The sequence below is a fragment of the Auxenochlorella protothecoides genome (genome assembly GCF_000733215.1).
Source record: "Auxenochlorella protothecoides strain 0710 unplaced genomic scaffold scaffold41, whole genome shotgun sequence".
Classification (NCBI taxonomy): domain Eukaryota; kingdom Viridiplantae; phylum Chlorophyta; class Trebouxiophyceae; order Chlorellales; family Chlorellaceae; genus Auxenochlorella; species Auxenochlorella protothecoides.
This window is the reverse complement of record NW_011934407.1, coordinates 93,355-118,614: the sequence shown is the minus strand read 5'-3', so window position 1 is coordinate 118,614 and position 25,260 is coordinate 93,355. Positions and strand designations below refer to the sequence as shown.

Here is a 25,260-nt window from a genome sequence, read left to right as displayed (position 1 = left end):
TAGCGAGATGTGGAGGCTGAGGCCTGAGACGCCTCAGGACAGATGACACGTCAGTCTGACGGCCTCTCCACATGGGCACATGCAACGACAGGCCGACAGCATTACCGGGTCATTCGTCATCTGAGTCAAGCACCATGATTCGCCTCTTGGACGGGGCATCTGCGGACGCCTTGGCCTTCTTCTCTGGCACAACAGTGGGCGTGGGAGCTTTCCCACCAGCGACATTGCTGTTCTTGTTCTCTTCTGAGCTTTCAGACTCCTCATCCTCAGACGTGCTCATCTCTTCTGCGAAAATGTCAAAGAGGAGGGGGCCGGTCTCAAGTCAGGGCGCAGCTTCCTGACATGTGCTGTCTGGTTAGCTTGCTGCTCACACCACATCTCGCCTGCCCTCTCCGGAGTTCATTTCACAAAACATAGGGAGACATCCACCCCTTCTCACCCGACTCGCTGCTTTCGTCACCAGAGGAGGCGGCGTCTGAGCTCGACGATGGGTCAGCTGCAGTCGCTTTGTTCTGCGCTGGCGTGACCCTGCGTTGCTTGCCGGCCGGCTCCTTCGCGCTCGCGGATGCCGGCGCTTTCACAGCATCCTCTGCCGGCTCTACCTCAGACACGCTGCTCTCTGCGGCATGATGCAGGGCAACTCAGGTTGGGGTCCCCAAATCCTGCCATGGCTTGGGACTGATGCGCAGGTGTGTCTTCTTTGCAGGTTTCCCCTGTGTCACCGCTGGCCCAGTGTTGCCGCCACACCATGTATCCATGCTCAAATGCATAGCAGAAGGCAGCCCCTGCACACCATCGCTGTCAGACTCAGGGTCCTCCTCGGAGCTCGAGCTGTCCTCGCTGTCAGAGGCCGCCCTGCATAGCAGCGGACGCTGGAGGGTAAACAGGCGTGCTCCTGGATAATTGCAAACCTCGAGCCCCAGCAGTGCCAGCCACCATGCCTTCCAATCAAGTGCTGAGGCAACGACGCACTTGTAGGTCCTAGGGGCCTGCACCGGTTGCCGGCGCCTGCCACCCGACACGATGTTGGAGGTGTCGATGCCATCCAGATCCCTCTCCTTGGCCAGGCGCCGGGCCACAGCCTCCACAGCATCGCTGCCTGGATTGCAGGGGATGCAGGCCGAGGATTTGAGTGGTACTTTGCGCTCTGCCACAGCCACCGGCTCCAACAGCCGGGCTTTGGCAGTGAAAGAGGCATTGCAACCCAGGTAGAGCAACGACACAGAACCCAAAGATCCAGGGAGGTGCCTCTTCGTTAACAAATGCGACCCTGGACTGTTCAGTACCTGAGGATTTGGAGAGCCCGTGCTTGGTCAGAAGGTTTACCAGCGCTTCCTGCAGCCCTGCATCCGTCTTGTTCTGCACATAGACGCTGGGTGCGATGCCGATGGTCGCCCTCTTGCACATCTCCCGGAGGCGGAGGGTGGCACTTGAGAGCTGGCGCCTGGCACCTCCGCTCTGCGAGCCCTGATCTGTGAGGGCTGGAGTCTTAACAACGGGCTTAGGCTCTGGGGCCTTGCCACCCTCATCAGCCCGCTTCTTCTCCGGCTTGGCACGCTTGGCAGGGGGCTGTATGGGCGGCTCTTTCTTGGCAACGGCAACCGGCTCAGATTCCTGAGAGGCTGGTGTGGCCACTGCTTGAGAGGCAATGAGCTGTGCAGGGATGGGAGGTGTGGAGATCAGCATTGGGTCACTTACGTGATGTGTGGTATACCATCCTGCTTGACGCCCAACCTCAAGGCACCTTTCCCCATCCTCCACCTGAGCCCACCTTGTCAATGAGGTCTGAAACGAAAGCCTTTTTTACTTTAAGACTGTCTACTTCGAGGCCCAAGTCCGCCTCGAGCCTCCTCCGAACCGATTTCAAGGTCAAGCTCCTGGGGGAGCAGGGGAGGAGCACAGGCTCGAACGTGCAGGCCCGCCTGACGTGGCTTCGAGCAGCAGGAGCCCTGCGTAACACAATCAAAAACCAGAACTTACTCCAAATTATTGATGATGTCTTGTCGACAGGCGTTGAAGGCTTCTGTAATGGCAGCGTCTGTCATTTGAGCTCGTGGCTCAAAACGCGGGCTGAAGAGGCTGCAACGTTCTTTATCCTTCTTACGAGGGCAATAGCGCGCAATGCAATCTAACAAGGAATATTCAATGCCTGCATTCAGGGCCATGAGCACCTGTGCAGCATTCCCCCTCCGATATCAGTCTCGGCAAAGCTCGACCCAGCGCTGTCTGTTCGCACCTGGCGCCCGAGGTAACTTTTGGCGCGGAGGATTCTGCCAAGTAGCGCCCTCGACACATAACCCTGAGGCTCGCTCCCCCAAATGCATGCAAAGGACAAACACCTGCTCTCTCTATCCCAGGGAACTCTGCTCCGCCTGCTTGTCACCCAGGGATCCCTCGTCGCTCTGGGTTTGTGTGAGGGCTGGAGAGCGTCCACCACTACTGCCTGCCGCTAGACCATGCAGTTCCTGGCGCGTGCGAGTGCTGCCTCGCTGCGGCGGTCGCAGGTGAATTTTGCAGTTGGGAGCATCGACATAAGCTGGCAAGGCTGCGCTTGTCTGCTGCACTTCCCGCGAGACGCCAGTGCTCCAACCCCCCCGACCTCCGCAAAACCCCGCAGGCAGCCACCGAGGCCTTTCAGCGCCTTGGAGCCTGTGGCTATGCCACGACACAGGTGAGCCTGTTGAGTTGTAGGGGACAGAATGCCTCGCTCAATATGTAAGAGTCGCTCCTCACTCCATCCCCGACCGCGTTGCCTCTGCAGCTCACGGTGCGGGATGCCCTAAACTCGGCACTAGATGAGGAGATGGAGCGCGACGATAAGGTGAATTGGCAGCAGTTGTGCCTCGGGTTTGCACCTCGTGGGACGCGGGTTGGTGCATGCCCAGTGTTTTCATGGTAGTGCTTGTCTTTGCCTGGCTACACTTGTTGCATTGCACTCGTCACATGCGCCTTCTGTGCAATCGCACCGCGTCTCCCAACCCCTTCCTCCCAACCCCAAGGTCTTCATCATTGGGGAGGAGGTCGGTGAGTACCAGGGCGCCTACAAGATCACGCGCGGCCTGCTCCAGAAGTATGGCGCCAAGCGTGTCAAGGACACCCCCATCACAGAGGCAAGCTCCTGGTGGGAGGGATGGCTTGGGTGCTTGAGATGTGGTGGGGATGCCTGGAAGTCATCCATGTCGTTGACATACAATGGTATGCCAAAATTCCATGCAATCAAGCGTAGCGCTGTATTCCCCTCCTAGGCAGAAACAACCCTTGAAAGCACTTCCACTCCCCCCATCTGACTCCCTTCTCCCCTCCCCCTCCCACTTCAGGCCGGCTTCACTGGCATTGCGGTGGGATCCGCCTTCCAGGGTCTGAAGCCCGTGGTGGAGTTCATGACCTTCAACTTCTCCATGCAGGCCATTGACCAGATCGTCAACTCCGCGGCCAAGCATCACTACATGTCGGCGGGGCAGATCACCTGCCCAATCGTCTTCCGCGGCCCCAACGGCCCCGCCGCCGGTGTGGCGGCGCAGCACTCCCAGGACTTTGCGCCATGGTACGCCTCGGTCCCCGGACTGAAGGTTATCGTGCCCTACGATGCCGAGGACAACCGGGGCCTGCTCAAGGCCGCCATTCGCGACCCCGACCCGGTGGTCTTCCTGGAGAATGAGATCATGTATGGCGAGAGCTTTGAGGTGTCGGAGGAGGTCCTGGACAAGGATTTTGTGCTGCCCATTGGCAAGGCCAAGGTGTGTTCCAATTTGGGGGAGGGGGGTGGGGAGGGGGGCTCGAGTTGATGAATGGTGGTGATAGCTTTAGGCGATAGTGGGTGACTGGATGCTGCTGATTGCTCAGGGATTATGAGGGGAGATGCCAGCCGCAGATGCCCTGCCCATGCAAAGGGCGCGATTGAGATTCTGATTGCACGGCATTACATGGGCCTCATGCATCTGCAGTGTCCAACCCATCCTTCAAACCCACTCCCCAAACCCCAAAACCCCAACCCCCAAAACCCCAAACCGCGCGCCCACAGATCCAGAGGGAAGGCACCGACCTGACCATCGTGGCCTCCGGCAAGCTGGTCGGCTTTGCGCTGCAGGCCGCCGCTGAGCTGGACAAGGACGGCGTCTCCGTGGAGGTGGTCAACCTGCGCTCCATTAAGCCGCTGGATCGCGAGACGATTGCGGCGAGCGTGAAGAAAACCCACCGGCTGCTCACCGTGGAGGAGGGCTGGCCGCAGCACGGCCTGGGCTCCGAGATCATTGCGGTGGTGGTGGAGGAGGCCTTCGACGACCTGGACGCACCGCCGGAGAGGGTGTGCGGCGTGGAGATCCCCATGCCATACGCCACGCCGCTGGAGGACGCCGCGCTGCCGCACGTCTCCGACATCGTGCGCGTCGCGCGCCGCATGTTCAACCTGGAGTGACCAAGACTCCGGATGGCGGCAGCGGTGGTGGGAAGGCGGCTGCTGCTGCTGCCGCTGCAATGTTGGGGGAGGGGACCATCCACCCTGAGATTCAAGGCATGGCCCCCCATCACCCTGTGTCCGTGTGTGAACCCAGTGACGTTGAGGAGAGTGATGGGAGGTTGTTGGTGTGACGCCGAGGAGGTTGCGAGTGCATCAGGTTTGCGAAATTGAAGCTGCGAATGCACGCTCAAGACCCCGCCCCCTGCAGCCCATCGACCATACTACGATGACCTGCGACCAGAGCTCCAACCTAAATATTTAATATGGCAAGCACGTGGGGGGGCGTGTGACGGCCATGGACATGTCGAAGGAGGGACCTTCGACCGAGGTCACCGTCTCCTTCCATGCCCTGTGCGTGCGTGGCGGATGGGGTGTGCGACAAGGCGCCTGCACTGACTCAATGGTATAAATATGTTCAACAAATCAACCTTCGCCGCAGTCTGAATCAACTCCCCATCTCGCCAACACCATCCCTGTTCAGGCACCGCGCTCGACACACGATCCAGGACTTCGTGCTGAGCTACCTGCCCTACCATGGGCTGAGTCTCGTCGACTTCCTGAAGTGGTGGGATGTCCTGGTGTGGGTGGAGGGCACCATCTACGCCATGGACGAGGGGAATGAGGAGCTGACGGCTGACATGCTGGGCAGTGAGCCGGGAAACGGCGGCGTGGTGCAGGTGGACCCATCACATCAAGGTAAAAAGGGGGATAACCTGACCATTTGTGAGCCACCAGACCCACCTTGGATATATTATGGGATGCAGTGCTACGTGAAACCTTGGACTCCTCCCAGTCTGCTTCTCCAGTTGAGCGCAGCTCCTCCTCTTTCCTCGGTATGACTGCAGGCTTTGCCACCATCGGGAGTGTGCTGGAGGGGCTGGGGTTGTACTCAGCCCATGTGGCCGACGAGTTGAAAAAGGTCAATGCCAAGGAGCGCAATGTAGCTGACAGGACCCTGCCTTGTTCTGTGGGCACCATCGCATGTGCGCTGGCTCTAGATCTCCTCCTCGTCACCAGTGCTGGGCCCAGCTCGCTGCCCCATCCCCCACACCCCACCATTCCCCTCTGGACCCTCACAGGGCTTGGAGTACTGGGAGGGCGAGCGTCGGCTCTGCGCCGCGATGGCCGCGCAGCCCCGCATCCCTAAAGGAGGATCAGCTATGCTTTCCACCGGCCAGCTGCATGCCGTCTCCGCAAAGAAGAGCTTTGACTACCGAGTGCTCCACCACCTGCTCTGCGGGCTGTGTGGCATTGAGCGCAACAATGTGGCCCCCCTCTTCGAGTTCCTTGCGCTGGACGAGTGGTTGGTGGACATAGGGGACGACCTTGTGGATTACGAGGATGATGTTCTGAGGTCAGTGGGTGGGAGTATTTTAGGAGCATGGACCGGAGTCAGTCACTTGGTGTCCTTGTAGGTTCTGTCACCTTTAGAGCTTGACTGTGCCTTCAACGCAAGAATTGCCGCTGTTGTCATATAACACGCACATCTTTTGATGCAAGTACCAACCAATTTATGATCAGGAACTCGTTCAACATCTACCGCGGGTATGTGCACATCTTTGGCGCCACAGCACCGCTGGAGCTTGCACGCCACATTGGCGAACTGGAGGGACTGCACGCCCAGGCGCTCGCCCTCCTGACGCACGCCCAGCGCAGAGCCTTCTTGAAGCGCAAGGATGCGGCGGCGGAGGGGCCGGGGGCCCTGCGCTGGGTGATGCCGACACCCATTCTCGATGAGGCAGCGTACAGGAGTCAGTAGTCTGACGGGCGAAACTAGCTCCTTCCTCCCTCCCTAGACCAAAGAGATCCCGGTGGCTACTCTGCAAGGGGTTCATGGCGTTACATGTCTGATTGTGGTGATATCAGAAAACACCAAGGGCGGCGCTCCAAGACGAGGAGGACAATGTCCCCCCCACAGACAGCAGCTCATCGCACCAATGCCCTATGATTAATTATTACCATCCCTTCTGAGTCTTCATCCTCCTGTCTATTTGGTGAGGCTTGCCCAGACGATCTTGGGTTGAGTTGGTTCACTGATCCACGTACCCTTCACCAAGACTGATGTTTGTACTCCCACCAAACATAACCTGAGCTCTTACACTGGCAACCTGCCCATGCTGCAAGAAGTTGTATTAGATACCTGTGGTTCAATTGCTGAAACTTCTTGTGCTGCAACATATGGGCCTTGAAGTTACTTGGAGTGCTCGACTTAACCCTGCTCGAGAAACAGAGAGCCCCCAGCTTTCTTCCGTGAAGCCTCACCGCGCCTTGCACAGCGATGGAGGTGTAGGCCGAGCATCCTTCAAGCACAGCGTCGCTCTATATGTCAGAGACAAACAGATCAACTTTCTGATAAAATCTGGCGAACGATATCTGCCTCGCAATAACTTCAGGGACACTTTAATCCACAAGCAAGCCTTTCGGCTCTTCTCTCGTTCTTCTCGTTCCACATTGAAGAAGGGATCATCTGGCGCACATACCGCTTGGTGTGACAAATTAAAGATGATTGAGGTCGTTCTCAACGATCGTCTGGGGAAGAAGGTGGGTCATTGTCCAGGCTGCTGATCCTGCCTGCTGTATTACTCATGAAGTGATGTGTGCCATTCGCGCGACCATCCGCACAGGTTCGAGTCAAGTGCAACGAGGATGACACCATCGGCGATCTCAAGAAACTAGTAGCCGCACAGACTGGTGGGAACAGCCTCATCGCATGACAGACGGGAAGTGGCATGGAAGTTGAGCAAGGGGTGTAGCACCCAGGATTGAAATGTAGTGCCCGTGTCAACATCACTTTCTCAACCTATCCCATCCCCTGAGTAGGTACGCGACCAGAGAAGCTGCGCATTCAGAAATGGTACACCGTGTACAAGGACCACATCACACTGGCAGACTATGAGGTGAAGGATGGTATGAACCTTGAGCTGTACTACAACTGATCGGCAATCGTGCTTTGCGCAGAGCGTGTCAAGGCAATTAAAGTCATCATTCTTCGCGCCATTATACCCATTGGGAGCGCCTGGTCATCTTGTGGTTTTCCAAGTCGCAAAATTTCCTGCTCTACACCTAAACAATGCCAACCTCAAATCCTGTCGAGCATCTAGTCCTCTTGCAATACCTGGAATGCCTGGCTTGTGACGGAATCAATCGCTATGGCTCTGTGTTCTGCTGAACGCGCAGAGGCAGGAAACACACATCATTGAACAAGTACTGATACATAATGGTCGAAGGGGACCATGTCAGTGGAAAGCGCGACATAAGGTAAGGAGCAGGGAACTGCGCGGCTGTGGCCCCAATGCACAGATTACAAGGTAGAGTCGCATTGCAAATTGCGATTGTTACTGGAACATCCATTATCCGAGAGGCTGATATCACTCCCCTAGGCCCCCGCCCTTGCCCGTGTTGGACCCCTTGCCATCAGGTGGCTGCGGCCTGCTCTGGCATCCGAGCTTGGGTTCCCCGCGCAGCCTGCGGCTGACAGACTTGGCAACGCCTGATAAAGGGCGCCGTCTTTCAGGATGGCGACCAAAGGCCGAGGGCTGAGGGAGCAGGTGAAGCCGGCGACCTCGCTGGGGTGGGGAGGGGTGGCAGGGGCTGGGCGGCCGGTCGTGCATGCCACCGGTCCGTTCTCCGATCGTCCTCTTTTTCCTCATCCCAGGATCTCAGCACATTGGATGTGACCAAGCTAACCCCCCTGTCCCCCGAGGTCATTTCCCGGCAAGCCACCATCAACATCGGTGAGGGGGAGGGGTTGATACAGGAGACACATTACAAGGCCCAGGGCCCAGCGTATGTGCGGTGTGTCGATTGCACACACGGGAATGGGCGCCGAGCCTAGCCTGATGTGGAGAGTCAGGCTCACTGGGTTGGACATCTTTGAAGTGGCAAGGCAGTCCCCTGCATGCTGTCCAGCCAGCCAAGCACCCTTTCTCCAGCAGCCATCACCATCTCATCCCCCTCTCTCCACCACCTCACTTCACCCGCAAATCCACCAGGCACCATCGGTCACGTGGCGCACGGCAAGTCCACGGTGGTCAAGGCCATCTCCGGCGTGCAGACGGTGCGCTTCAAGAACGAGCTGGAGCGCAACATCACCATCAAGCTGGGGTATGCCAACGCCAAGATCTACGCCTGCAGCGACCCGGCGTGCCCCCGCCCCGCCACCTACCGCGCCTACGGCTCCGGCAAGGAGGACGCGCCGCCCTGCGAGGTCCCCGGCTTCGAGGGCGTGCCCATGCAGCTCCTGCGCCATGTCTCCTTCGTCGACTGCCCCGGGCACGACATCCTCATGGCCACCATGCTCAACGGCGCGGCGGTGATGGACGGCGCGCTGCTCCTGGTGGCGGCCAACGAGCCCTGCCCCCAGCCCCAGACCAGCGAGCACCTGGCCGCGGTGGAGATCATGCGCCTGCGCCACATCCTCATCCTGCAGAACAAGGTGGACCTGGTGACGGAGAGCGCGGCGGTGAACCAGGCGGAGGCCATCGCTCGCTTTGTGCAGGGCACCATCGCGGAACCTGCGCCCGTGGTCCCCGTCTCCGCCCAGCTCAAGTACAACGTGGACGCTGTCTGCGAGTACCTGGTGAAGAAGATCCCGGTCCCCGTCAGGGACTTTGTGTCCCCGCCGCAGGCGAGCTGGAGGTTTGAGGGGTTTGCGGGGGGATTCTTTGGGGCGGGGAGCTTGCTGGAGGAGATGAATAGAAGAAGTGTGAAGGGGGGAAGATGGGAGGTATCGGGAGGAGGGCAGGCGCCGCGGTGAAGCTCAGGCGAGGGATGCATGCGAAGGAGAGGGCGACCGGCGCGGCCGTCGGCAACGGTGACGCTTGACCTGCCTGCCGATGAGCCCCGCAAACCTTTGTGCCCCCCCCCACCCCACCACACCACACCACACCACACACACACACACAATTGCAGATGATCGTCATCCGATCCTTTGACGTGAACAAGCCCGGGTCGGAGGTGGACGAGCTCAAGGGTGGCGTGGCGGGCGGCAGTATCCTGCAGGTTGGTGTGTGTGGAGAGGGGGGGCCTCAGACAACCTTGTGCGTGCATTGTGTGGGTGTGGGTGGATGGATGGTGGATGGTCCGTGGGTCGATCGCCATGTGGGTGCGGTCCGGTTCTCAATGGAGGCGTTTTCCTGGGAAAGCTCCAGGCAGCGGGGCCTTTCACGTCCTGCAATGCTGCGCCTTCTTACCGCCGACCCTCAGATTGTCCTCCTCTTTCCCGCTTTTTGTATTGCTCCGCTCCTCCCTCCTTGCTCCTCCTTCCCTCCTCCCGCCTCCCTTTCATGTTCCCGGACCCCTGCGGCGAACGCACGGGGCGCCTGACAAAAAGCAGAGACCGCAGATAATGGCATGACTCGGCCTCTCGTCCAGCTCAGGCACATCAAAACTCCATCCTTTCACTGCAAGTGGGCGTGGTGACGACACACGTCCTGATCCTCGACTCAATCCACAGTGACACAACCTCAACCTTTTGTACATGTCCTTTCACATTCGCATCCCCTCTTGCTGGCGGCACTGTGTGATGTCCTTGGCGGCCTTGGGTGGCCACCTCCCCGCCCAGTCTATACCATGGCGCCTCGCGCACAGACCCAGCACCTTTGTGCTTTTCCATCTACTTCGAGTCCCCCCTTGGCCCGCCAGCCTTTTCTTGGCGTGCCTCTTACTACAACACCATCATCCTTCCCATCCCGTTGCACACCCACATGCCGGCGTACGCCCATCAAACCTCACACCAACAGCACACCCTCACTCCCACACACACACACACACCAGGGCGTGCTGCGCATGGGTCAGGAGATCGAGGTGCGGCCGGGCATCGTGACCAAGGACGCCAGCGGCGCCATCCGCTGCACCCCCATCTACTCGCGCATCGTGTCGCTTTTTGCGGAGCAGAACCCGCTCCAGTTTGCGGTGCCGGGCGGACTCATTGGTGTGGGCACCACCGTGGACCCCACGCTGACGCGCGCGGACCGCCTGGTCGGGCAGGTGCTGGGCGAGGTGGGTGCGCTGCCGGACGTCTTCACCGAGCTGGAGATCAACTTCTTCCTCCTGCGCCGTCTGCTGGGCGTGCGGACCTCGGTGCGTGGCCTGGTGGGGTTTGGAGGGGGCCTTTCCGTGTGGGAGGGGAAGGGGATGTGCAGCGGCGGGGGCTGGCGACGGGGGACAAGGGGGCCAAGCTTGGTGGTGTAGGAGGGAATTGGATTGGACCAGGGCGAAATGGATGCATGGTCCCTTGCCAGGCATCAGATGTACTGATGCCGAGGGACCATATGCCCGCCCTGTTGGTGCGACGAGATGACCCTTTCCCTGGGTCATATCGTGACCCCTGTGGGCCATGACTAACATGTAACACCCGCACCCCCCCAACCCCACCCCTCCTCCGCGGCCAAACAGGGAGAGGAGAAGCAGGGCAAGGTGAGCAAGCTGTCCAAGAACGAGGTGCTCATGCTCAACATTGGGTCCATGTGCACGGGAGCACGAGTCATCGCGGTGAGTGGGCGTGCTGGGTAACAACGCTTGTTATGCGTCGCTGAGGCGACGGCAGAGCCTGCAGTGGCGGGGTGCCCAGCCACCTCCCGGCAATCACCTTCTCCTCAATCATGATGTCGCGTTCATGAGCAGCAGTGCCTGTCTGAAGGCATGCACACCGACCGGTCATCTCACCCAGGATTGCCTGCCCGGTGACACCATGCAGCCTTCTCCACACTCTCCACCTCGCATGCATGCAGGTCAAGCACGATCTGGCCAAGCTGCAGCTGACCTCGCCGGTGTGCACAAAGGAGGGCGAGAAGATCGCCCTGAGCCGGCGGGTGGAGAAGCACTGGCGCCTGATTGGGTGGGGCCAGATCCAGAGGGGGCTGCAAATGGACATCCCCGCCCGGACCTGACACCTGACAGCTGTCCACCGGGCCCCCTCTGTACCCCTTGCCCCCCGTTTTCACGAATGTACATTGGTTCCCGGGCTTGCCCACTCGCACGGAAAGCGCTCAGACGTCCAGGCCTCGTGATCCCAGGCAGATCACCATCGGCATCGGCGGCGAAAATGGCGCCGGGGCTCACGATCCAGGGCAGCACCTCCGAGGCCCTCGCGCAGGCGCTCGCGGTGGGCATCGTGGCCCGACGCCGGCGCGATGTTGCCATGCAGGCCCTTGAATCGCGATGTAATGAGCTCGACCAGGAGCTGAAACGGCGATCGGGCAAGCATGGGGCGGGAGGCCCCGAGGACGTCTGGTGGCAGCTGGGAGCCGAGGACGGGCGGGGGAGCCCGGGCGCCCTCGACCGGCTGGCCGGCCAGGTCACCTGCGCTGCGCTGTGGCATGCCGCGGCGCAGCGCCTCCCCCCCGCTCCCGCTGCGACCCTGGCGGGGGTGCAGGCGTACCTTTCCGCCAAGGAGTGTGCGCGGTGGAGAGCGGGCAACGCGGCGCCCCTGGCCTGCGCCGCCAGCGTGCTGGAGCGCTCCCCAGTCACTGCCGTCCTGGAGGTAATGCAGGACGGTCTGGAGCTGGAGGAGCGAGGCGAGGCGGGGTGCGGCGAGGAGTTCATTGCAGCGGCCCCCCCCGCCGAGGGCTGGGAGGGCGACGCTGGCTCAGCACACTGCGCCGCCCCACCCTACCCGGCCGCACATCCCATGCCCGCCTGCGTGTCCTGCCTGTGCGCCCTGCTCGAATTTGGTCCCGGGGCCGAGGATGAGGGGGAGGAACGACACGACACCGCTTGCGTCCAGGCCTTTGCGCGCTGGCTGGCGGAGCGCGTCTGCGAGCAGGGGCCGGAAGGCCGGGCGAGCACCCGCCTGCTGGACTGCATGACCGGCGCGGCGTCTGCGCTGCTGCCGTGCTGCGCCGTGGCGCTGGCCGAGGCGCTGGCGGGCGCGGTGGAGGCCCTGGTGGCGGTCGAGATGGGCCCGGCGCCGGGGCGGGACGGCGGGCCGGCCGACGACCCGGCGGCACGGTGCGTCGCGCTGAGCGGCCGCCTGCGCGCCGCGCTGCCGCGCCTGCCGGCGGCGGCGGCGGGCGCGCGCAGCCCCGCCGCGGCGGAGGCGGCGGTGGCGGGCGCCGTGCGAGCTGTGGTGGGCGCCGCCCATGCCTGTGCCCTGGTCAGCCTGACGCAGCCGGCGGCGGCGCGGTGCGTGCAGCAGACCAGTGGCGTGCTGGTCCGAGTCCTGCACCAGATGGGGTGACAAAGGGGGGCCCCTGCCATCCTGGACCCTGGCATGGTCCACGGCAGCCATGTATTACTAACCCACATCCATGCTCCTTGAAAACATTTTTACATGGCCTGAGGGTTCCAGGATCCTACTCCCTGGGGCGGCTGCGTGATGAGATTCCGGCCCGGCAATGTAGTCTAGAATAACATCCACGTGATCATGATCATTGAGTTCTGGTGCGAAGCTGGTCCAATGCCGAGAATCGATCGCTCGGACCCATATCGCGTGTCAATCGGTTCAGCGAGGCCATCCCTGCGCATTTGAGTATCTCATTCTCCTCTATCCCAGCGAATACAAGTCCTTCCCTCACGACAATGGATCCCAAGAACATCCCCAAGGCCAGTCCTCAGAGCGTCGCTCGGCAGAACAGGATCATCGGCCTGGCAGCTGTTGCAGGGGCTACAGCCATCTACTTTATGATCAAAAAGTCTGACGAGACGAACCCTGATGTGGCCAAGGTGCGTAGGTCAGTCTTTGGAGGGATCCTGGAGAATCTAAGAAAGGCATGCTCACGAATGGGAGATCGACCCCCTCCCACTCCACATCCCTCCTAAACTGCATCCACATTGGACAGGAAAAGGTGGAATCAGCTGGCAGCAAGGTAAAGGAAGCAGCTGGAGATGCAAAGGATGCAGCTCAGGAGGCAGCAAATGATGCCAAAGCCAAGGCCTCCAATGCTGTGGACGATGCCAAGGCCAAGGCCTCCAATGCCGTGGATGATGCCAAGAAGAACATCAGCAAGAAGGTGGACGAAGCGAAACAGAAGGCCGGAGACAAGGTTGAGGATGCGGGGAAGAGCATCAAGAAGTAGGTTCATCCTTGGAATACTGCAGTGCGGGTGGCCTTGACTCACATCTAACCGGACCTCAATCGACCCCTTGGCCCGTTTGTAATATGCCGATGGGATCGAGCAATTCTTGTTGTAGATTGCTGCCACACATGGAATAGGGTAATATGCCCTTTAAGGAGAAGCCCGGCTTGGGTACCGGCAGTATATACCGGGAGCCTTCACAACACCCCCGACGCCTCCTACGGCACCCCTTGCCAGTTTGGCGCTCCAAATCCGCGTGACGACCCTGCCCACCCTTCCCCATCGTCATTGTTTCAATATATTAAATTAAAGGATATAACGTAACCGTATATCACAGTGTGTCCACCGTGCTATGACAATTGTGCGGGGAATGAGGGAGGAGTGCGAGCTTGCACTGCTGGAACGCGCACGGACAGTTGGCACCGGGGTCAAACTCCGTGCACCAACGGATGCCACCCCGTCCCAACCGCTGTTCAAAATCACGTTGCGGGGCTCAATGACCATTGTTTTCTGTACTCTCGCCAATTGCCGATCCTGCAGAGAACAGTTTGGTATCCTAAAACCCTTCCAGATCAGCGCATCTCCTCACAAACGCTTACAATGGCTCGTGCCGCCGTACTCTTCGTCACGCTGCTGTCGTGCCTGGCCGCGACGCAGGGAACCCTCACCCTGAAGCAGATCCTTAACGACTCTCGCTTCACAGCCTACGTGAACCAGGTATGCGCTCCAGGCGAGCGCGATCACTCTGCAAGTGCTTGATGCGGGCCGGAGGTGCGCGGCGTCCGTTGGTCCCACTCAGCACAACCCCATCGCCCACCCCATTCCACAGCTCCTCACCACCACCTGCACGGCCTCCCTGCCCGCCCTTTCCACTGCCGTGGATAACTGCCAGAACCTTGTGGACATCGTTGTGGACGTCGCCGGGGGGTCCAAGACCGCACCTACCACCTGCGACCCTGCCTGCGCGTCCAGCCTGAGCGCTGTGAGTATGGGGTCCTGATTGGCATGTCGACTATATTGGAGTATCATGACTCTCAAGCATTCATACAGCGGCATGTGCGCCGGTCTAATCGCTCCGATCTCACTCCGTCCATCCGTTGTTACCCCGCAGCTCCCCGAAACTTGCTCCACCTCCCTGAAGACGATCTTCACCACCACCGATGCCACCGTGGGGCCCCTTGCTTCGACCTTCTTCGCCAACTGTGCCGCCGTGAAGTACTCCCCCCCTCCCGTCTCCCCCATTTCTTCTCCTCCCCCCCCGCCCACCGCTTCCCCCGCCGTCAGCCCCTCCCCTGCCAGCTCCCCTTCCCCTACCACCTCCCCCAGCCCCATGGCCTCCCCATCCCCCAAGGCGTCTCCCTCCCCTGCCAGCTCCCCGAGCCCTGGTGAGTTGGGTGTACAATGCCCTTGAATTCTGCCGCCCACTACATGCACCCCTGATTGAATGCTGCATAAACATTGAATGCTGTGTCCTAGCCGAGCAATCACAATCATTCACGATATCCTCCTCGTCTCAACTTCACTGCAGCCTCTTCCCCAAGCCCCAGCGAGAGCCCCTCTGATGCTCCTGAGCCATCTTACGCCCCCGAGCCTTCCACCAAGCCCTCTCCTCCCTCCGTGCCCGTGACCTCCGTCCCCCCACCCCCCAAGAGCTCTGCGCTCGCCTCCGCCCCCGTGCTCGCTGTCGTGACTCTTGCTGCCATCGCTGCCAGCCTGTTCTGAATATGACGAGCTCGTGCTGAAAATGCCGGGTGCTCCTATTTTTGTCAGCTGTAAAGGTTAATTTACATGTCTGTGGATCCGGCACGAAAGGGGGTAAAAAAGACGTCCAGCCAGGCAGGAAAACCCCCGAGGGAGATGCACTTCGCATCGGACGACCCTCCCCCTCTAATCCTGCACGTGAATTGAGACTCACATCAAGCTCACAACTGTGGGTTCGCCGATCACGCCATCATGCTGCGTACGGCATCTCGTGGTGCATGGGTTCTCGCACTCCGATCCCAGACCCTTGCCCGCGCGGTGCCGCAGGCGGGCCTGGACGTCGTGCCGGGGTTCGTGAGGGAGGCACAGGCATGCTGCATCCTCCACGCCCCTGGCATGGGGCGGTGGGCGTCGTCATGCAGTCCCAGCCCTCCCGCCCCCCGCACCGAGGAGGAGGAGCGGGCCTCCGGGGAGATCGATCGCAGGCTGGGTGAGGCCGCTTCCAGTGGTGGCGCGGAGGGCGTGGCGAAGCTTGTGGATGCCGAGGGCGGCGGTTTCTCGGAGGCCAACGTCGCCCGAGCCTTCAGGGCGTTTGCCGAGACCTTGAAGCCTGGGGCCGACTTCACGGCCGTCAGCAAGCACCCCGGCTTCCAAGTACTCATCGGTGAGTCTATGGGATGTATGATGACTCATGGGCCTGGGAGGGCAAGTTGTATGCCTGGGTGGAGGTCCATCATCTGGCCAATGCAGGCTGAGGCTACTTTTACACAGGTCTGCAGGACCCTTGCTCATTGGCGGCGCTGAACCAATGACCCCTTTCCCCCCGCAGACATGGTGCTGTCTGGCATGTCTCGGTACCCCACGGCCACCCTGGCCCAGGTCATCTACGACTGCGGGCGCCTGGGCGTGAGCGAGGACATGCTGCTGGACGAGGTGGCGCGGCACCTGATGGACAAGATCCCCGACATGGCCCCCCCCGAGCTGGTGTCCCTGGCCAGCGGGTACGCCGGCGTGGCGCACAGCCCCAGCATCCTGCTCTTCCAGGCCATCAGCGAGCGGCTGAGGGAGGAGGGGGCGGGGCTGGAGGCCGAGCTGAAGACCGCCGCCAATGAGGCGTTTGCGGAGCTGGGGTACACCGACCTGAAGCCCTTTTGAGGGGCGAGCGCGGGCTGCGGCACACCGTCGCGGCAGACGGGGACCTCAAGCCGCCTGCCAGCCTGGGCCTGCATTGGCGCTGCCGGGCAGGTGCCTCCAGCTCCTGCCCCGCGGGCTCCAGCCCCTCCGGACCCTGCAAGCTTCCTTCTGGGACTCTGAGCACCTCGAATGTATGCCTGTTTGGATGAGACCCCCCGTGCACTGCTCCCTCCGAGACTGTCTTGCGGTCTACAAGCCCTTGGCCACGGCCTCATCCTGTACTACTTTCTCACACGCATGGGCCATTCGGCCACGCCGCAGTCCTGTTGCCTGTCTACCCTATCGCATGGAGCAGGCATGCGCATTCCTTGTAAATGTGTCACGATGGTGTAGGCCTGATGAAGATGATGCGGGACGAGGATTGGGCCGCGAGCGTCCTGACCAAGGACCCACCACCAGCCTTTCCCTGCGGCGGTCCCCATGCCAGGCCTTTCTCAGGGGCCGCCTTGACCCTCGGCAGCGCGCAGAGGAGCTCCACGCGGCAAACATGAGCTCATGCCATGTCCAAGAGGCTCATTGCCGGGAGGCTGTCACGACCGGGTCGTCCTTTCCCCGCACTCAGTCATTCACCTGGCCGATATGAGGCCCGGCCCGGTCCCACTGATCTGGACTCGCGGTTCAGAGCGTGGCCTGCTGCGCGAGGCGCTCCGTGCCGGGCAGCAGCCGCTGCAGCGCGGCGCGCAGCGCGGCGCGCGGCCCGCCCAGCGCGCCAGGCACCACACCCGTGCCCACCCGCGCCTCGCCTCCGCTCTCCTCCAGGCGCGGCACCACGGCCCACCCCGCGCGCATGGCCTGGGTGATGCAGGCGGGCTTGCAGGTCTGGGGCTGGCTCACCGCCACGCCGCCCGCCCAGTTGGCCACCGCGCCGGGCGCGGCATGGCGCAGCGCCGCCCGCGCCAGCACGTGGCCCGTGGCAAAGCAGTCCCCCGCGCCGTTGGTGTCCACGACCGCGTCGACGGGGAAGGGCGGGCGGCGCGTGCGCCGGCCGCGCTCGTGGTCGTCGGCGCCCAGCGCGCCGCGCGTGACCAGGAAGCGCGCCGTCCGCGCCGCCAGCCCCTCGATCGTGCCAGGGGGCCAGGCGTCCGTCTCCACGTCCGACAGGTAGACCGTGGTGGAGGGGCCCAGCGCTGCCTGTGAGGAGAAAGGGGGGGGGGGGAGTTCAGGGAAGGTAGCGTTGCAGCGAGGAGGGGGCGGAGTGGGTTGCGCAGCAGATGCGCTTTGGTGTGAATGACTGCGCCGACAGGAAACAAGAAGCAGGTGTGCAGGCATGGATCACGCAAGCGTCGTCGCCAGGACCCAGCCGAGTCGGCGGGCCGCGCCGACATTGAATTTCTTGCCCGCCGCGCCTGGCCCGCTTGGAAACCTCCACCCGCCCATCGATCCAGGGTCACCATGCCCAGCAGCTCTCGTCCAAGCAATCCACTTAAACCACCCCCCTCCCCGCCCGCCAGCTCACCAGGAGCTGCGCGCTGGGCTGGTGCAGGGGCACCACCTTCTTCCCGGCATCCAGCGACCGCTGCAGGCCCTGAGCCATGAGGGCGAGTGCGTGCGACCCGCGGCCGCCGGAGGAAGCCGGGAGGAAGCTGGCGGGGTCCATGTCGGCCGGCATGAGCGGGCCCAGCAGCATGACGCGGGCGCGCCGGCAGCGGGGGGGAACGTGGGCTATGGTGAGGGTCACGTTGGGCTGGGCAGTGACTCGCAGCCGCCGCGCGTTGCCTGGTGTGAGGGAGAGGATGGGGTGGGGGGGGGGGGTGGAGCTTGGGCATGTTGCCATCGAGATGGGCCTCATGTCCCCACCCCTCCAGAGCCTCAGGCGGGGCAGTGCAGGATCAGGGCAAGAAGCACCCCTGCCCGGGCTCTTGCGAGGGCCTGTGTCAAACCTGCCGCTGCCGCTGCAGTCAGACCACTGCGCAGGCCCGGCCAGGCCCCAGCCCCGCCCGACGCTCAACGCTGCAACCCACCCCAGTAGGTGTACGTGTGCTCGAAGGTGAGGGTCTCGCTGGCAGGCACGATGTGGAGGTCGTGGCCGCTGAGCGCACTGAGGTCCATCCCGGGGCCGGCCGCGGTGACGATGCAGGCCCGCACCCCAAAGGCCGAGGCCACGGCGGCGGCATAGGCCACGGCCCCGCCCAGGCTGGGCTTCCCGTTCACCATGTCGAGGGTGACATTGCCCACGATGGTGAGGGCGGGTCTGGGAGAGAGGGGTAAGGGGTGACCAGGTGGGAAGGGGGGTTGTCACCCTGGCAGCCCCGGATACGGCATCACCCCCCCGCTTCCTGCCCCCCTGCGGGAACCTTCCGCCCCGGTTCCCATGCCCGATGTCTGCCCAGACCTCACCTGCACGCCTCCCAAGCGCTCCCTGCCGCAAGCAGTACCAGTGCTGCAGCGATCCACCTGCCGCCCAGCATCGGTGGGCTGGGGCGCAAACCCCACCACGGGTGCGCAGCGGGGCAGCGCCGGGTGGCGAAGGCCTGCTCACCCACCCGCCGACACCCGGGTGAGCTCAACGAGGCTCAGATTGAGGAATGCCTGGATCGCTGAGATAGCGGTATCGCCCACACATGGGTTGGCGAGCACCCTCCCAGTGGTTTGCAGGGCCCGGCCAAGTGCCCACATGCGTGGCCTGCGTGCTGTGGCCATGGGCACGATCTGGTGCCCCCCTCGAAAGGATGCTCTCCGTCCCTCTTCTTGCCTTCCCTGGACTCATGAGCCACAGCCTATGTTACAGACTCCGTGAACATCAACTCCCCAGTGATCCAAGGTTCGCAGTACAAGTCTCCAAAATCGGTACCAAGGTGAGATAGTGTAGGAATGTTGGCAGGGGACAGTGTGACACGCCGGTTCAGATTGGGTGCGTGTGCAAGCCGGTACTGGGGTGAGGGGCATGGATCTCGCTGTCTGTTGAGAAATAACCAGTCCATGGCCTGCACAGGATGAAGTCTTCCAGTCCGGGCACTCACTTGCCACCGGGCCAAGCCTTCGCCTCAGCCTTGCCCCATGTCTGTGAGGCAGTGGAGAGTGATCAGGATGAATGAGGCTGAGATGAGCCTGCCCATGTATGTTCCTGGTATTGGTCAGTGCATTGCGTAGACGTCCAAGCCATGCATGTGGCAATGCAAACCTGCGCCCAGTCACTCACCTTGGCATCCCACTTGGTGGCCTCGCTGCTACTCTTCGAGGAGCCGGCAGCCACTCCCCCGTCCTTGGTGGACGCCTTGGCCCCATTGTAGGTCTTGGCGAACTGGGAGGGGTTCCAGTAAGATGCGGGAACGTACACCCAGGTGCCACCAGACACATCAACGGAAGCATCGCCGCGGTAGCCGCCGAAGGCCTGCGCAGTGAAAGAGTTGCCGAACCGTAAATCAAGGGGCAATTGAGCGAGTCGAGAAAATGGGGGTAGAATATGCTGTCACCAAAATAATTAATTCACCACTCACAGCGCCTTCGACCTCATGGTTGGCCTCTGCGCTGTACTTATCGGTGGCAGCGCTCGAGGATCCCTTGACGTATGCGCCATCATCTCCCTTGGCCTCGCCATGGTACACAGACGTAGCCGTATTCCCACCAGTAGAAGCCGTTGACGTACCATAAACCTCGGCGCTCGTGCCTGAGCCGGACGAGTAGCCCAGCATCTTCCTGGTGTGATGTCGGAGTGGGGAGCGATGCCTCGGGGTACGACCGTCGGGATGTGCGGATCGCATTGCCCTGCTTGCCCAACCAAGTGCCCCACATCCTCCGACAGAAAGAGGCAGTCCAGGACACTGTGGGGATGGTTCAATGCTCGACATACCTGTTGTCGTGCTGGGCTGCGGCCAGAGCCAGGCAGGCCATCATGATGAGCATGGTCGACTTGGCCATGATGTCGTGACTTTGGAGGGCAGGGGACGGTTTGATGGGGATGGCTGGGAGCCTTGGGGGTAAGGGAGGAGATGTGGAGGAGAATGTGGCTCGAGTGGCGCTGCTCATGCTTTTATGCTGGTATGGAGTGGAGCCGATGGTAGCCATGGCTGGGCTGAGAGAGAGAATCTTGAGGGTGCCCAGTATGAGCCTGGGATTCTCTGAATCATCATGGACACCGTGACAGCAGCCTGCGCGAGACGCGTGGCGAAAGTCCACTTCCTATGGAAGCCGGCTTGATTCTGTGGACTATTGGCGAGGTACGGATGGCGACTGGGCCCAGGACTCGCCGGCGAGATCGGGGCAACTGCCTGTCACACCTGTGTCGGACTTCTTCCCTTTCTGCTTCATTGCAAGCGCAAGATTTGGGACGCTGCATAACTTCTTCGACCTTGAGGATCTCGGTTGATCGTCGTGGTTCATATCTCTAGACTTTGACTGCTGGTAATGAGTCGAAACACTTTTGGGTAGGGTTCACATTCTCTCGGCCTCCCCATGGCCGGGTGCGCCCGTACCGATGTGATACGCCTGTCTGGGAGGCGTCCGGACGGAACACCATGAAATTCGACAGCTCTAAGAGATACCAGTGACGATCATGCAGTTCGAGAGAGTATTCTTGACCAGAGAGTGCGTCCCGCTGTCCCTTTGCGCGCTGTCAATGTGTTCCGCTTCGTCACAGTGAGGGTCGGATTGCGTCTTCGATGCTGCTCGATGCGATCGCGCACACCACCTATGGCCGATGCCTGCGATGCCCATACACGGAACACCGCATTTCCCATCCTCTGAGCAGAGATCCTCCCGCTGGGTCCCCATACAGTTGCTGGTAGGGTTTCTGTTCGAGCATATCCCAATGGTTTTCCGCGTGTCGGCACGCTGGGTTCCTCTCGATTCCCCTGTTGGGATGTTGCCCCGAAGCCCGCTGACACGACGCAGGCGCATGGTGGTACGGACATTAGATTCTCTTTTATGATTGGGTAATTCCACCGATTACTGATGACAATGACCTGTGGTCGGGTCCCGAAGCATCCAGCGAATCGGACCCTGCGTGATTCGGCACAGGCGTGAGCTGCTGCGTGGGTCGGGAGGGGGTAAGATGAGTCGACAGTGTAGCGCAGCTTTGTGGTGGCAGCCTCGACATCCCTCGCCTACAACTGAAGGGGCTCACTCTCGTGAGGAGCTCACTGATGCTCCTTCCTCCCAGTTTTTTCAGTGAAATGACAGGGAGACTGCCTTAAATACACAGCGGGTTTCTCCTGACTCAGATGAAGTACAAGTTGGAAGTGTGGCTCGAATAGCATAGGGATAACCTATCGAATCAAGGATAGTCTAATCAAGAATGCTGTTGCTGGGTGGAGGTCTAAGGCATCTGGGATCCAGGTGCTTGATCAGTGCGCCAGGAGCTTTCGCCCAGCAGCTGCCACGGTGCTGGGCACCTGCACCTGGAACAGATCGATGGAGCTCGGGGAGGCAGGCGGGCTAGCTCCGGTCCTGCTTGCCGCTGGGCTCGCCCCCGCCCTTCCGGGTGCTGCCGTGCTGGCAGGGGCGGACGCCCTGCAGCTGCTCTTCACCTCGTCGGCAAACAGACCCACGATGTTCTGTGCAGGGGCGCGGGAGGGATTTCAGTTTCTGAGCCTGTTCTGGCAGGGTGGTTCCAGGGTCACCCAGGCACAGCGATGGTCACGTCAGTGTGATACCACGCTGAGCCCAACCATGGTGCTGGGGTCTGCCCCCTCTCGGAAACCCTCACGCGCCAAAAGCCCTCACCGAAATCGTGGAGTCGGCCGTTCCCACCACAACGCCGTCGCCGCCATTCTGGGTGGACCCGTCCCACAGCCAGAACAGGGCTCCACGCAGGGCGCCGCCCGCAGCAATGCTCTCGGTGGCGGCGTCGTAGGTGAGGGAGTACCAGGGATCCCTGACGGAGGTGATCTGGCTCGAGTCCGTCACGCCCTTGCCAAACTCTGAGGGGGTGGTCAGAGGGCAGGGTGGGCATGAGGGAGTAGTAATGGGGCACTGGAGGCCTCGAACATGCCACCGCTTGACGTAATGCTCTGCCGCGGCTGTGGACACCATCACCGGGCATGCATTCCAGCATAAACACAACCGCCTGGTCCCACCCACGGCCATGCCGCACCTTCCATGAGCAGAGGCTTGCCCAGTGCCGTGCTGGCCTGAGTGTGGAAGTCGATCCAGGTCTTGCCAAAGGCGATGTCGTTGGGCTGCACACCCCAGTTGTCAGGCCACATGTGGATGACGGTGTAGTCGATGTTGGGGGAATCGTGGTTGGCGACAAAGTCCTGGCCGGAGCGGGGGCCCCACTTGTTGCCGTCCGTGGGGTCCGCGGCGACGAAGCTGGAGGACTCGTCGAAGAAGCCTGCGAATGTGTTGGTGGCATGGATTGATGGGGCAGGGGCTCTGGGGGCTGGCAAGGCAGGGCAGCCAGATGGAGGGGGTCCAGTGAGCGGTGACATCATGACCGCAGGCAGGCGCAAGCCAGAGTCCACCAGGGGCGCATGCACTGCGCCCTTTCCAGACAGCCACAGGCAGGCAGGTTCCGCACCTTCCTCCCCGGTGGTGACCAGATGGTTGAGGTCCACAGACTTCAGGTGGGCGGCAATGTCGTGGTACCACTCCGTGACGGCCTCGGGTCCGCAGTACTTGCAGCGAGGCTGTGGAGGGAGGGCAAAGAAGGCTGGGTCTGAAGGGGGGCGGATAGACAGGCTTGGGCATGTCTCGACATTTGGTGTATAGGCTTTGCGATATGCAGGGGCCAGTCCAAGGCAGCCTGGAATGGAAGCAGGCTGGGGTAGGGTCCCCTGTTGCCTTCCGAGCTGAGCATTGTTTCCCCCCTCGCCGTGCCTCACCTCGTTCAACATGTTCCAACTGAAGATGGTGGGGTCGTCCTTGTACGCGATGCCGTTGATGGTGTTCACGCGCGTGACCACCTTGGTGATGAAGTCCTTGACGTACTGCCGGCAGTCCGGGTCGGTGTACCACTTGTAGGGGGTCTGCAGGCGCTCCGAGGCGTTCAGCGTCGTCTCGGTGCGCAGGTCGATGGAGGGGGTGGGGCGGTAGTTGGAGCTGTCGCTGCCGCAGAACTTCTCAAACTGTGGGGGCGGGGGGCGGGGGGCGGCGGTATTGGAGGATGGATGGGGATCAGGCCATGAACTGAAAACGGGATGAACGACGCATGAACAAGTTCAGGAAACCCCCCTTTTCTCAGAAAGCCAGACACTCACCAGGGGCACGCCGTCGTCGATCCAGAGGTTGAGCAGGATGGGGGTGAGCTTGATGTTGTACTTGGCAGCCTCGTCCAGCACAAAGTCAAAGCCCTGGAAGATCTGCTCATCGTACTGACCTGTAGCGTGGAGTCGGGTGGGAACTTGGTGTCCTTTTCACTTCATTGTGATAAAAAGGTAAGACAGACTCAAATTGCAACCAGAACGCGCAGTGTCACTCCCTTATTCCAGGATGCCCACCCATCCCCAACCGCCCGTTCTCCGCCCACTGCAAGCGAGGGGTCAGAAACCGCCCAGGCATCCTCACCAGCGCTGGTGGTGAGGAAGGAGTAATCGCCCTGGATGAAGAAGCGGTAGACGTTGAAGTTCAGCGCCTGGGCCTCCTTGAACATGTTGGTCAGGAAGGCCCGCCCATCATTGAATCCCGGCATGGACTTCTTGTTGGCCGCGTACGATAGGGTGGACCACCTGCCACGGGAGACAGGGGCGCAAGGGAAGAACAGTGAGGCGCGTGTATTCCACTGCACTCTAAGGATCATGATATGTTACTGGCAAAGGATTGCGCAGGGGTGGCACGCCACCACTGGACACGGAACGCGCCAGGCCGCTAAACTGCCGCGCAGGTCGGCGGCTCCCCGTTCCTCCCCCACTGGTGCACCCCCGGACTCACCCGTTCCATCCAACCGGCTTAAAGTCCGTGCAATTACCGGACGTGAAGCGCAGACCGTCGACCTTGACGAAGTCTGCACTGTAGACCGGTGGCGCCAATGCTAGGGCAAGGAGGCCCAGCACGACCAGTCGCACCATCATCATCCGTATTCTCGCGGACACAGGTCCCGAATCCAATACGAGGGATGAACGAGGTGAGTATGGGGACCTATCTGGGGGTCTCGGAGATATATTGGTCGAGTCTGTCGATAATGCGCTACCTCGATGCCTCCCATGATACAGTTTAGCATACCCACGTGGGCCGGACTAGCCCCCTGAAGGCTCCCATGTCCCCAATTGGGTGCTGGGTTCAATTCTTCAACAAAAATAACATTAGATGGCTCATGCACCAGCCAGGGAGCGCACGGAGCCCTCCGCGAATCGAATCGCGTAGTCGGTGTGACGCTGTTGGGGTCCGTATCCATCCCCCCCACACATGGGTGGGCGGGAGGAATCGCACGCTCCATTCTGTAGTACAGGTGCATGGCTGACTTCCAACTGCTTCATCAATTGCATCCAGGCATTATCGCTGTCGCAGCTGGTTACGCATTGAGATCGAGCCGGCGCTGCAAGTCCGCTACCGCAGGCATGATTTCCTTGACCGTTTTCTCCCCGGCCCCCTGTCGTACGGCCAACAGGTGACCCTGCATGCTCTCCTGCATCAGCAGCCAGCTGCCGCCCGTAGCTGCGCGCGCCAGCACCTCCCGGAAGCTCGTCCGACTCGCCCCGCCATCGGCGTCCGTCCAGTCTGCCGCGGCCCCCAGCGCCCCCTGGCGTGCCATGGAGTCCCGCCCGGCAGCAGCCATGGCGCGGTCGACGTGGGACATGGCACTTATTTTGGGGCGAGGGCTGGCCAATGCTCCCGCGAGTCCCTCGCGCACGGCCATGTACCGATACCCAGGGAGGTGTGCGGGACGTTCGGGGGGTAGCGCCGCCTCCTGCGTCCGGGTGGGACTTTGGAGGTCAGTGACGTGGAGGTGGAATGGTTTGTTGAGCAGCAGCCTAAAAAGCATGCCCATGCTTGGGCAATGGATCGGTTTGCCACACA

The 25,260-nt window shown here is 61.4% G+C and overlaps 11 protein-coding genes across 11 annotated transcripts; 8 read left to right on the top strand and 3 right to left on the bottom strand.

The window, feature by feature from the left end:
- Window positions 1–109: 109 nt before the first annotated feature.
- F751_3852 (hypothetical protein) lies at window positions 110–1,407 on the bottom strand (the record flags this gene model as incomplete). The annotated part of the gene is made up of 4 exons (XM_011403054.1): window positions 110–285; window positions 794–855; window positions 973–1,099; window positions 1,287–1,407. 4 exons carry the CDS (start codon window positions 1,405–1,407, stop codon window positions 110–112), a joined length of 486 nt encoding a protein of 161 aa, XP_011401356.1.
- Window positions 1,408–2,456: 1,049 nt separating this feature from the next.
- Window positions 2,457–4,414, top strand: F751_3851 (Pyruvate dehydrogenase E1 component subunit beta-1, mitochondrial; the record flags this gene model as incomplete). The annotated part of the gene is made up of 6 exons (XM_011403053.1): window positions 2,457–2,504; window positions 2,618–2,671; window positions 2,762–2,821; window positions 3,000–3,086; window positions 3,318–3,737; window positions 4,022–4,414. The coding sequence occupies 6 exons, from the start codon at window positions 2,457–2,459 to the stop codon at window positions 4,412–4,414; spliced, it is 1,062 nt and encodes a 353-aa protein (XP_011401355.1).
- Window positions 4,415–4,751: 337 nt separating this feature from the next.
- F751_3850 (hypothetical protein) lies at window positions 4,752–6,215 on the top strand (the record flags this gene model as incomplete). The annotated part of the gene is made up of 5 exons (XM_011403052.1): window positions 4,752–4,807; window positions 4,938–5,152; window positions 5,302–5,423; window positions 5,536–5,810; window positions 5,978–6,215. 5 exons carry the CDS (start codon window positions 4,752–4,754, stop codon window positions 6,213–6,215), a joined length of 906 nt encoding a protein of 301 aa, XP_011401354.1.
- A 743-nt stretch (window positions 6,216–6,958) lies between these two features.
- Window positions 6,959–7,392, top strand: F751_3849 (Ubiquitin-like protein 5; the record flags this gene model as incomplete). Its single annotated transcript, XM_011403051.1, has 3 exons — window positions 6,959–6,997; window positions 7,081–7,147; window positions 7,277–7,392. 3 exons carry the CDS (start codon window positions 6,959–6,961, stop codon window positions 7,390–7,392), a joined length of 222 nt encoding a protein of 73 aa, XP_011401353.1.
- A 579-nt stretch (window positions 7,393–7,971) lies between these two features.
- F751_3848 (Eukaryotic translation initiation factor 2 subunit 3) lies at window positions 7,972–11,346 on the top strand (the record flags this gene model as incomplete). Its single annotated transcript, XM_011403050.1, has 7 exons — window positions 7,972–8,004; window positions 8,112–8,190; window positions 8,449–9,083; window positions 9,368–9,457; window positions 10,232–10,537; window positions 10,853–10,948; window positions 11,188–11,346. The coding sequence occupies 7 exons, from the start codon at window positions 7,972–7,974 to the stop codon at window positions 11,344–11,346; spliced, it is 1,398 nt and encodes a 465-aa protein (XP_011401352.1).
- Window positions 11,347–11,501: 155 nt separating this feature from the next.
- F751_3847 (hypothetical protein) lies at window positions 11,502–12,635 on the top strand (the record flags this gene model as incomplete). The annotated part of the gene is made up of 2 exons (XM_011403049.1): window positions 11,502–12,341; window positions 12,567–12,635. The coding sequence occupies 2 exons, from the start codon at window positions 11,502–11,504 to the stop codon at window positions 12,633–12,635; spliced, it is 909 nt and encodes a 302-aa protein (XP_011401351.1).
- Window positions 12,636–12,976: 341 nt separating this feature from the next.
- Window positions 12,977–13,473, top strand: F751_3846 (hypothetical protein; the record flags this gene model as incomplete). The annotated part of the gene is made up of 2 exons (XM_011403048.1): window positions 12,977–13,120; window positions 13,237–13,473. The coding sequence occupies 2 exons, from the start codon at window positions 12,977–12,979 to the stop codon at window positions 13,471–13,473; spliced, it is 381 nt and encodes a 126-aa protein (XP_011401350.1).
- A 600-nt stretch (window positions 13,474–14,073) lies between these two features.
- On the top strand, window positions 14,074–15,195 carry F751_3845 (hypothetical protein; the record flags this gene model as incomplete). Its single annotated transcript, XM_011403047.1, has 4 exons — window positions 14,074–14,190; window positions 14,303–14,455; window positions 14,585–14,675; window positions 15,002–15,195. 4 exons carry the CDS (start codon window positions 14,074–14,076, stop codon window positions 15,193–15,195), a joined length of 555 nt encoding a protein of 184 aa, XP_011401349.1.
- A 231-nt stretch (window positions 15,196–15,426) lies between these two features.
- F751_3844 (hypothetical protein) lies at window positions 15,427–16,329 on the top strand (the record flags this gene model as incomplete). The annotated part of the gene is made up of 3 exons (XM_011403046.1): window positions 15,427–15,528; window positions 15,625–15,838; window positions 16,004–16,329. 3 exons carry the CDS (start codon window positions 15,427–15,429, stop codon window positions 16,327–16,329), a joined length of 642 nt encoding a protein of 213 aa, XP_011401348.1.
- A 657-nt stretch (window positions 16,330–16,986) lies between these two features.
- On the bottom strand, window positions 16,987–20,226 carry F751_3843 (hypothetical protein; the record flags this gene model as incomplete). The annotated part of the gene is made up of 8 exons (XM_011403045.1): window positions 16,987–17,034; window positions 17,101–17,499; window positions 17,825–18,084; window positions 18,330–18,559; window positions 19,329–19,369; window positions 19,508–19,699; window positions 19,806–20,004; window positions 20,159–20,226. The coding sequence occupies 8 exons, from the start codon at window positions 20,224–20,226 to the stop codon at window positions 16,987–16,989; spliced, it is 1,437 nt and encodes a 478-aa protein (XP_011401347.1).
- Window positions 20,227–21,650: 1,424 nt separating this feature from the next.
- Window positions 21,651–24,311, bottom strand: F751_3842 (Putative mannan endo-1,4-beta-mannosidase 4; the record flags this gene model as incomplete). Its single annotated transcript, XM_011403044.1, has 8 exons — window positions 21,651–21,860; window positions 22,030–22,226; window positions 22,400–22,639; window positions 22,826–22,934; window positions 23,130–23,372; window positions 23,505–23,623; window positions 23,812–23,972; window positions 24,175–24,311. 8 exons carry the CDS (start codon window positions 24,309–24,311, stop codon window positions 21,651–21,653), a joined length of 1,416 nt encoding a protein of 471 aa, XP_011401346.1.
- Window positions 24,312–25,260: the final 949 nt, after the last annotated feature.